This window comes from Dipodomys spectabilis, unplaced genomic scaffold (genome assembly GCF_019054845.1).
Source record: "Dipodomys spectabilis isolate Male_0828 unplaced genomic scaffold, ASM1905484v1 ptg000504l, whole genome shotgun sequence".
Classification (NCBI taxonomy): Eukaryota; Metazoa; Chordata; class Mammalia; order Rodentia; family Heteromyidae; genus Dipodomys; species Dipodomys spectabilis.
The window spans coordinates 2585277-2595921 of NW_024871181.1; the positions used below are offsets into that span (position 1 = coordinate 2585277).

The 10645-nt window shown below is 57.6% G+C and overlaps 1 protein-coding gene across 1 annotated transcript in view; it reads right to left on the bottom strand.

The window, feature by feature from the left end:
• The window catches only part of Epha2 (EPH receptor A2), a 28161-nt gene extending 18272 nt beyond the window's left edge, over nucleotides 1-9889 (bottom strand). Inside the window, exons 1-3 of the mRNA XM_042669767.1 lie at nucleotides 9752-9889; nucleotides 4621-4688; nucleotides 2148-2817 (exon numbers count right to left, since the gene is read on the bottom strand). Of these exons, the coding sequence (XP_042525701.1) occupies nucleotides 2148-2817; nucleotides 4621-4688; nucleotides 9752-9836 (823 nt within the window). The 5' untranslated portion in view covers nucleotides 9837-9889. The remainder of the gene's footprint in view (nucleotides 1-2147; nucleotides 2818-4620; nucleotides 4689-9751) is intronic.
• Nucleotides 9890-10645: the final 756 nt, after the last annotated feature.

Sequence of the window (10645 nt, forward strand, 5' to 3'; positions counted from 1 at the left end):
AACTGGTCACTTCCCGCTCAGTTTCCTGACCTGCCACAGCCTGGTGCAGCCAAGGTGCAAACCCTGATACAGCCACCCCCTGGCTGTGCAACTCCAGCAGAGCCTGTTTCAACCTTTCTAAGCCTCGCTTTCCTCATCTGTTCACTGTGCCTAACAAGAGTCTCTGCCCTCCTAGGAAGAACCTGCGCACCCAGCCAGGACATCCAGATAAAGCACTAGGAGAGAAAGCAAGTCCCACCTCTGTCATGGCCAAGAGTTCCTGAGCAGCGTGGAGCAAGCCTGGGGATTCTCAGACAACAGCAGAGACCCAAAGAGGAAAATTCAGAGCAACAGGCAGCTAGCCACCAAGAGGGCCCCGCTAGCTTGGGAATCTGTGCCTGCCAGAACCCCCAGACAGAAAGGGCTGATGGAAGGGGGCTGCCCCGCTGCCTGGAGACAACCCCTTTCACACACACACACACACACACACACACACCCCACTTATCTCTTCGGGGCCTTCTCCACAGGGAGAAGGCTTCCAGTGGCCCTCCCCCCACCCTCGCATTCTTGTGGGAGGATGTCATGCTGGAGAGGCTGCCGGACAGACTGCTGCCCCCCACCCCCGCCCCGAAGCCATTGTCTGAGGTCACCTACACGTGGGCTGCCTGGGAAGGGGCTCACTCAGCAGAGGGGAACAGGGGGGCATGGGTAATGATGGGCAGGCCAGAGTAGAGACCACACCAGCATCCATCTCATGGCCAGAGAGGCTTAGAAGTCTTCTGGGATGGGGGTGGGGGGACGCACTCAAAGGCTGCATTAAGAAAAGTTCTGAAGATCTGCCTTGGGAAGGAACGAAGTGCAGACCAACAGAAAGGACTTTGGTAGCTGGACTGGTGACTCACACCTGTCATCTTAGCTACTCAGGAGGCTAAGATCTGGAGGATCATAGTTCAAAGCCAAGCCAGGCAGAAAAGTCTCCCCAATTACAAAAAAAAAAAAAAGCCAGCCTGGAGGAATTATTTAAGTGGTGGAGTGCCACCCAAACAAACAAACCAAGGGAGCACGAGGCTCTGAGTTCAAACCCCAGTACAGGGTCACTGCCGGAAATGGCACTGGAATCTGTAGGTAAAGGTGGATTTTTTTCCATTTAACTCATAAGAAACAGGAGGCCAAAGATGAAGAATGACTTCCCCAGTGTCACGGGCAGTGACAGGGGGGTCCCAGCCCCCAATTTCTCAACACCCACTTTTATCTCAGCCTAGAAGCTCCCAGCAGACAGGGGACAGGTCCCTGCATCCCTCAGAGATCCTGCCCTCACAGACTCTAGGAGTCACCACTGCAGATGTACCAGGAGCCCTGAGTCCCCTCAGTGTCCTGCGCTATCTCAGGGGGAGCTCCAAATACCCAGGCCTCTTCCTCTCCCTTTCTGGGCCTCCATTTATCACCAATCAAGCCCCCAGTAGAGAGTATGGGTCTGCGGGGGGGGGGGCCCTGGATGCAGTGGGGGTGAGTCTAACCTCAACCTCTGGGTCCAATTCAATTAATCCTCTGTTTCACCAAGAGGAGTCTGAGGCCCAGAGAGATTTGTGTGGCTTGCCTGGGGTCACCCAGTGGGTGAACAAGGGGAATGAGTTGGTTCCCAGGACCAGATCACAGTTGTTGGCACAGAGCAGATACAGAGAAACTGTTTGTGGGATGAATTAAAAATAACAGCTCCACTTAAAAGTATTTATGTGTCAGGCACTGACCTAAACACTTTACGAGTGTGAAGTCATTTGATTATATCATAACCACCCTACAGACAGATACTAAGTACAACTCCACTTTACAATGGGTGAAACTTAGGCACAGTTAAAGGAGATAGATGGCCTTAAGTTAACAGTTACATAGCTCAGTTAAATACAAGGCGGCTGGAATTGAACCCAGGCAGGCTTCTAGAGTCCTGGCCTCATCATCTCCCACTATACTGTTTCTCCATTCATTCATTCATTCACTCATTCATTCATTCATTCTAAGGAAACTAATCCCCACAAAGTCCCTACAGACTTAACTATCAGATCCACAACACACATCAGTGCTGCTGCTGGGGGGGGGGGGGGGACTGAGGCTGAACTCAGGTTCACAAGCTCCCCCCAACCTGAGCACCCCAAGAGCCACCACTCACTCACCCTGGCAGGCATCCTCCACCTTCTCATAGCCCGCCTGGCACAGGCACTGCCCAATAGGTACCAGCCACTCGCCATCCACCGCGCAGTGCATGCGAGGCTCTTCACCCCCGGGGGGCACCACTGCATGGTCCACGCAGGTACCAGCCACAGTGGCCAGGGAGGGCGCATCAGAGCCTGCGATGGTCTCAGGGAAGCGGGCCAGGCTCTTCAGCAGCTCGGGGCATTTCTTGTAGTAGACACGGACAGAGAGCAGTGCCACACAGGCACCCAGGTCCTGGAAGGCCAGGTAGAAGCCCTTGCGGCTGAGAGGCCCCACGGAGCGCTCCTCCACGTTCAGCTTCACATGGCGTGCCTCAAAGTCGCTGCTGACCGTGATCTCGTCGGGCGCAATGGTGTCGATCTTGGTGAACTGGCGCTTCTGGAAGTTGGTGCCGTAGTCCACGTCTGACTCGGCGTAGTAGAGGTTGAAGGTCTCCTTGCAGGAGCTGGCACCACCCGGGAAGCTGTTGCAATCGCGCACTGTGAACTTGAGCTCGATGAAGATGCGCTCGGCCTCCTCACGGTACACCCAGTTGGTGCGCAGCCAGTTGTCCTGGTCGCCGGCTACCACGTTGCACACCGAGTACATGTAGATGGGCACATCGTTCATGATATTCTGCATCAAGTCCCACTGTGCGGGGCAGGGAAGGGGGGAGAGGTTACTGTGGGTAGGTACCTGGGGGAAACTGAGGCCCAAGTGGCAGAGCAGGGCACCGGGAAGAAGATATGTCACAGTTTCCTCCATTCTACAAGGAAGGAAACTGAGGACCAGAGAGCGACAACTAGAAGCAGGTAAGCCAGGGGGTTTCTGGACCTCTCTGCGTATCACTATTCAAATGTGAGCCTGGCCTGGCGTCTGGGGTTCTGTGTGACCTCCACCAGGTCACTTGAGCTGTCTGAGCCTCAAGGTCCCCATCTTACAATGGAAGCAGATTTATCTCACAGGAGGGAGCTCAAAGACAGATGTCTACAAAATACTAAGCACAGTGCCTAGAAGAGGTGACACCATGGAAGGTAGCCGGCATTACATTTTTTTTTTGGTCAGTCATGGGGCTTGAACTCCGGACCTGGGCACTGTCCTTGAACTCTTTTTTCCTCAAGGATAGTGCTCTACCACTTTGAGCCACAGCTCTACTTCCAGTTTTCTGGTGGCTCATTAGAGATGAGAGTCTCATGGACTTTCCTGCTTGGGCTGGCTTTGATGGGTGATCCCCAGATCTCAGCCTCCTGAGTAGCTAGGATTACAGGCGCGAGCTGCCAGTGCCCGCTTGCATTCTTATATTATTGATCTTTCTGATCATGGTGTGCCATGTGCATCCATGTGTGTGAGTGGCAGGGGAAGAAGGCATGAAGTCAAAGCAACCAATGAGCCTCTACCATCTGGGCTTTGGAACAGACCAATGGTCATTGTAAAACACCCCTCCACACACACACAGAGTATAGCTCAGTCGTCAGGAAGGTCCGCCCTGCCCATTTCCATGTTCCCTTCGGCACAGCACTTGGCACAGACAATGCCTACCCAGGCTCCAATAAAATATGCTGACTTCCTGCATCTGATTCGGATCTGCATCCCTCCTCTCCCACCCCCGACACAGAGTAGGTGCTCAGAAAGTCTCGACTGAATCAATGAGCAAAACTAGAGGGGATACCTGCCAGGAGTGACATTGACTGAAACTCATGTTCCTACTCTGTGCTAGGACTGGCTGGGTCACGTAAGCTGCCTCCCAGCTAGTCATTCTGGGATCTTAGAGGTCAGCTCAGAGCTCTGCTCAGAGCATACTCCAGGCCTCATTGGAGGCGGGGAGCAGTGACAGGCCCCCGTCACACATCTCAAGGACACGAGGTCCAGGACTAAGTGAGCACTGTAGGGGTGGGAGGACGGAGGCCCAGAGAGCAGAAGTATCTTCCCTAAGACCCCACAACAGTCACATGCAATGTCAGGGGCAGGACCAGCCTCCAGTCTAGGGGTGCCAGTCATGGCAGGGCAGCTGAGAGGGTGGTGCTAGTTGGAGATGAGGCACGTGGACAGCCCTAGGCCGGAAGGGGTAGCAGCAGTTGAGGGGCGGACAAAAAGGGATTCATTGCTTCTTGTCTCTCCTTCACTCCTTACTTCCTGGGCTGAGACCTCTCAGACAGGGGGCCTTTGACCTCTCCCCCCCGCCCAAGAAGCCCAAGGAGGGCTCCATAGGCCACCTTAGGGCATCCAAGCCCCCCCCCCCCCCCCACTGCTAGGGCCTCCCCAGCTCAGCCACCTCTAGGCCATTCTTCATCGTGCAGCTCCTGCCAACCCTGGCCTGGGCTGCTGACTTCTGGCTGGAGGTAGAAAGCTGACCTTTTCGACCTAAAGCAGCCTCTATCCTCATTGGTCCCAGTCTCTCCAGGGGACCAGCTGCCCCATACCCACGCCTTTCCCTGCCCCCAAGGCTTGCCTTACCCCTTTGCCATAGGGATGCGTAAGCCAGCCGAGTTCTCCTTTCGCTGCAGCAAAATCCAATAGGACAACTGTGGAGAGACAGAGAGAGACAAGTGAGCCAAGAGGGTTGGTCTCCAGAAGGAAGGTCACAGCAGAGAAGATAAGAGCCCCCCCACTTCACCCCCAACAGCCTCAAGAGGCCTTGTCCTGAGAAAGGAGAAGATTCAGTCAAATCTATGCTGCAAGCCAGGCGCCGGTGGCTCTCGCCTGTAATCCTAGCTACACCGGAGGCTGAGATCTGAGGATTGCGGTTCAAAGCCAGCCCGGGCAGGAAAGACCGTGAGACTCCTATCTCCAATAAACCAATAGAAAACCGGAAGTGGTGCTGTGGCTCAAGTGGTAGAGCACTCGCCATGAGCTGAAGAGATGAGGGACAGCTCCCAAACCCAGAGTTCAAGCCCCACAACCGACAAACAACAACAACAACAAAACTATGCTGCAGCTGGCACTGGTGCTCATGCCTGTAATCCTAGCTGTTCAGGAGGCTGAGATTGGAGTATCACCATTCAAAGCCAATTATCTCCAAGTAACCACCAAAAAAAAGCCACAAGTGGAGGCATGACTTGAGTGATAAGACTGCCAGTCTTGAGCCAAGTGAGGCATGAGGCCCTGAGTTCAAGCCACACAGCAGGCTGGGTCAGTACTGGGCCTCCTGTCTCCAAGGCCAGGACTCCATCGCCGCACCCCCACTGCCAGCCCCCAGCTGGGAAGAGCAGGACAGGATTCAGCCCACTGGGAGAAGAGCAGCTGGGCAGGGGGGTGGGGGGGGAGTGGAGGTATTATGTGGCAGGCTGCCTCCTCTGCTTCCTCAAAAAGGCCTCTAGGGAGCACTTTTGCACACATGTGGGCCGAAGAGACACTGGTGTCTCCATTTTACACATCCCCTGGCATCAAACACTTTGACTCCACATGGGCGACACGGCCACCCCCCCCCACCCCCGCCCCATATGCACACATTAAAAGAGTTTTAACAGGTGGCATGGCTGATGGGGAGGGGCACCTGGGAAGTGACTTTCCCACCATAAAAGCCACAGAGCGGGGTTGGGTGAAGCCTGAATCCACAGGGGCCTCTAGGAGGGGCCTGAAGGCACACACAGCTGGTGAGGTTCCCTTTTACCTGGGAAAGTTGCACCAATGGCCCTGCCAGGACTGCCTGAGGAACCACAGATGGAAACCCTCATAGGGGACTTCCCAAGCCTAGAGGAAGCAGGTGCCAGGACCATCCTGCCCCCCAGTGAGGGAGGCGTGTGGAGCCAGGCAGAGGGACCCACTTCCAGGGGCTTTCCTAGACCTGGCCCAGTCCCCCAAACATCTCCCTGCTTCTTGGCCAAGCTCAACAGGTGTAGCCAGGACCCCAAACTCTGTTGGGCCTCCCTTTCCAATTCAGCACTCTTTGGGGTTCTACATGGGAAACAGAGAGGCTGGGGGGAATGCTTAGTTTGGAGAGATGGTAAGTGGGTGGGTCATGCTCTGAGGGTAGTCTGAAAATCCTTTCTGGGTGCTAGTGGCTCACATGTGTAATCCTAGCTACTCAGGAGACTACAATCTGAGGATCGAGGTTCAAAGCTAGCTCTGTCAGGAAAGTCTATGAGACTTTTGTGTGTGTGTGTGTGGGGGGGGTGTCTTGGTGCTTGAACTCTGGGCCTGGGCGCTGTCCCTCACTCTTCAGCTCAAGGCAAGCCCTCTACTACTTGAGCCACAGTGCCACTTCCGGTTTTCTGGTGGTTTATTGGAGATAAGAGTTTCACGCTTTCTTGCCTAGGCTGGCTTTGAACCAAGATCCTCAGATCTCAGCCTCCTAAGTAGCTAGGATTACAGGCGTGAGCGACCAGCACCCAACTCATGAGACTTATCTTCCATTTACCACCCAAAATCCAGACCTGGAGCTGTGGCTCAAGTGGTAGAGCGCTAGCCTTGAGGAAAGAAGCTCAGGGACAGCACCCAGGCCCTGAGTTCAGGCCCCAGGACCAGCACAAAATAATACTAATAATACTAGTAATTAATAGTAATACCTCCTCTGGTGAAGCCCCAAGGCCTGGTGTGACTGACTGCTGACCCAGGCCAGATCTCTCTAGGAAGCGTCTGGCAGCCCAAACCGGGGAAGAGGAAATCCGATGTGGCACCTGGCCCACAGTGGCACAGACTGTGGGATGGCGGAGGGTGGCTGGGGGGGGGTGGCTAGGGGCAGGGATTTGTTTGGACATGTTCAAGGCCTGGGCTTGGAAAACTCACTGACCCCACTAATGGAATGTTCCAACTACACAGGAAGGAATCTGGGGGTTCCTGGCTCCAGCTGGGAAGGTAGGAGGTCACTGTTGAGTGTTTCTTACAGTACACACACACACACACACACACACACACACACACACACACACACACACACACACACACGGCAAGAAGCTGATCTCTGTGCCCCTGAGAGAGGGGGCTGTGAAGGGTTAATCTGGCAGAAGGCTCCCCTCCACTTCCAGCCTGAGTCCTCCTCTAGAAGTATCACAGGACTCAATCTGAGAAGAAAAGAGGCCTTCACTCAGGAAGGGGCCTCCCCCCTGGGACTCTCAGCCACGGCCCCCTCCCAGGAAATTCCCTAGAACCAACCACCAGGAACCAGGGAGCCCAGCCGGGTCTCTCTGCCCCATCAAGGCCCTGAGACAGGCAGCTCAGCTCTCTCCCCCAGTTCCTTCAGGCCTACCTTCCCTGGGAAGGGGCAACCAAGGGTCCTATCAGCACTTTTCTGCCTTCTCCTCCTCTCCCTGCCCCGTGCCAGGGTAAGGCTTTCTGAGAGATGGGCTCACTGTGACCCTTCTGTCCCCTTACCTGCCGTGCTCAAGAAAGAAACTGCCTGAAGCCCCACCCTAAATGTCCTCTTGTGGTCCACATTTCTTTACAGACTTTTTCACAATGCAGTACCTACCCCACCCCCGTTGCCAACTCCCAGACATCCACAAGCTTCCTTACCCGACTAGGAGCAGCTCATTCCTAAGAAGGTGGAGAAGTGTGGGGCTCCCAGAAGAAGACAAGGAAAGGACCGGAGGACAGACAGGTCCTTTGCAGAAAGCAATAGGCCCACAGTCCTCTTCACTCCTCAGCGTTTCTCAATCCCTTCCCGGGCAGCCTAGCAGCTCAGTGGCCAGGCTCTGCCCGGCCCAGCCCAGCTCACTTCCCAGCAAAACCCACCATGCAACCCCATTGCAAGACCAGGGACTCTTGGCCATGGCAGTCCCAGAAGCCAGATGGTCAGCTCAGAAGCTCTGTGCAGAGCCCTGGAAAAGAACAGGCCTCGGTGTCTCTGTTTGTAAAAGAGAGAAGATTCCATAGCTGCTGAGGCCCTAACAGGTTTCACCTGGGTTTCCAAACCCAAGGGTGTGGGCAGGAAAGGAAGAGTAGTCAGAGCAGCGGGGTGAGGGGGTGGAGGACATGGTGTCCTCCTGTCCAACCCCCAGCGCTTGTCCAGGTGGACCCAGCGCTCCCAGCCTAAATCTCAGTTTTCACTTTGCAAGGAAGTGAGACCAGCAGCTGCCAGCTGTGCCACAACCCCCCCCCCCACACACACACACAGATGCCACACTGGCCACCCCTGTGGGAGTCCTGTGGAGTGGCTCCTGGGGACTCTGGGAGCTGAGAGAAAGTGTGTTGCATCACCCCAGGACAATATATGCCCCTTTCCTCCTCCAGCCCATGGGGGACTGAGCTAGTCACTGAGGCTGGGGGGAGTCGCCCACAGAGGGACTGGACATGGCAGCTCTGGCTGGGGCTGGGGGGGGGGGGGCGGTTGGAGACGGGCTGCAGCAAAGCAATCGCCTAATCCCCACCCAGCTCAGGAGAGAGGCCTGTGATTCCAGCTGTCTCCCCTTCCCTCCAGCCACCGTCCCCGGGTAGGGGGAGGACTAAGGAGGACCAAAAGGGGAGGTGCAGTGAGGTTCGCAGGAAATCCCAAAACTCCCGGCTGTGCCCTCCTCCGAGCTCTCAGGTGGGTCCCAGAGCCTGGGCCCCTCTGCCCTCCACCCGCAGAGTTCCGGCCCCTCTTGATCTACCCAACAATGGAAGGGCAAAAAACTTTCAACGCAGTCTGGAGGCGGAAAAAGAAGGAGAGGCTCAAGGAAACTTCTCCGCGCCCAGGTTTCCTCTGCGCTTCCCCCTGGTGGAGCCCGCGGGAGCCGCGCTCGGCCCGGGCCAGTGGTTGCTACCTTCCTTGGGGGGGGGGGGGGGGGGGGGCGGGGGGCTGCAGCCAGCCTCGGCTGGGTGCAGGAAGGTTCTAGGCCAAAGGCAGGAGGCGCCCCCCACGCTCCCGCCATCCGCACACCCGCCGCGCCTCGGCCGCCCAGATCCAGGGGCTCTTGGGGCGGCGGTGGGTGAATCAGCCCCCTCCACCGCCACCCCCGGGTTCCCGGGCTCCTGGTGGCCCTGGGGTGACGGCTCCACACCTTGGGAGGCCGCACCTCCACCTGCCGCATTTCCTCGTTCTGAGTCACCCCTTATTCAGAGCACTTGACTTTGAGACTTCCTGTCCTCGCCCGCGGCCCCTAGCCGGTCCCCACCTTGGGAGCGAGAGAGGGGCGCGCGGCAAGCACGGAGCCCGGCCCCTCCCCGAGCTCACCCCGGGGACCCGAGACAAAGCGGGTGGGGGCCGAGAGACACCCCCAAGACCCGAAGCCTCGGCGGCCCTTCCCGTCCATCGAGAAGCACCCCCGCCCGCTCCCCCCAAAGCGAGGCCTCCACCGAAATGCCTTCCCCACGAAATCGGGGCAAGCGGCACGGGCGAGTTCAGCCTACCCAGAAGCTGATCCCGCGGAAAGCGCCCCCCTCGTCCCCCCCCCGCCCCCCGGACGTCCCCTTCCCCCAGCGACCCCCTCTCCGGGACGTGTTCCCGAAGCCCGCACCCCGGCCGCCGCCGCGTGGCCCGCGCCCGAGCCCCCCGCGCGCCGGCGCTCTCCGGGGTCGGTGCCCACGCGGGGTCCCAGCTCGCGCGCGCCCTCCTGTCCCGTCCCCAGCGCGCCCCGCCTGGGCTGCACCAGGATGCGCCGCCGCGGTCCCCGAGACCCTCCCGGCCTCGGCACCCGGGGTCTCGCCGCGCGCGCGCGCGGACACTCACCTTCCTTGCCCTGCGCCGCCACGGCCACGGCCACCGCGCAGCCCCACAGCAGGGCGAAGTAGGCGCCGGCTGCCCGGTGCTCCATGCCGCGCTTCCCGCTGTGTGCCCTGATCCCCGGTGCCCGCACGCCGGCCTGGGTGTCCCGCTGCCGCCCGCCCGGCGCGCGCAACTTGCGCCCCTCCAGCCCCGAGTCCTAAATGGAAGCTGGGTGAGAACCCGCTCCTGTTCATTCATGTCCCGCGCTGACGTCACCGGGCCACGCCCCCAGGAATGTCTTTTAAAGGGGCCGGGCTGGCACCGGGTGGAGTGGGAGGAGAGGGAGGAGAGAGAGGGAGGGCCAGTCCGAAGAGTTTGTGGAGAGCGTCTGGGAGCCCTGGGTCTCCGCGCACGTCCCCCAGACCCGGCCTTGAAACGCCAGCGCCCCCACGCGCTAGTCCCCGGGCAATCTCTGAGCCCCGGGTCCGCAGCCCATCTGCACGGAGCCATCCCGACTCTCACCCTTGGGAGGCTGAACTCAATATTAATGGGGTGAAGGTCCCAGAACTTTTTACCTCTTGATCACAGTTCTAGGAGAGTAGCCCTGAAGTACACACACACACACACACACACACACACACACACACACTCATACTCACACCTACATATCCCTAGGACCTCTGAAGGGTGTATAGAACCATTGAAGGTCCAGATCAGCTCTGTCTAGGAACCATAAGCTTTCTGTGACTTAAGAACAGCCACCTATTGGATGGGTCAGACATGTATCATCTCATTTAATCTCACTTGGGAAGCAGGAATTATCATCTTCACCTTAAAAGAGGACCTGAGCCAGTCACTGGTGGTTCACAACCTGTAATCCTAGCTACTCAGGAGGCTAAGATCTGAAGATCACAGTTC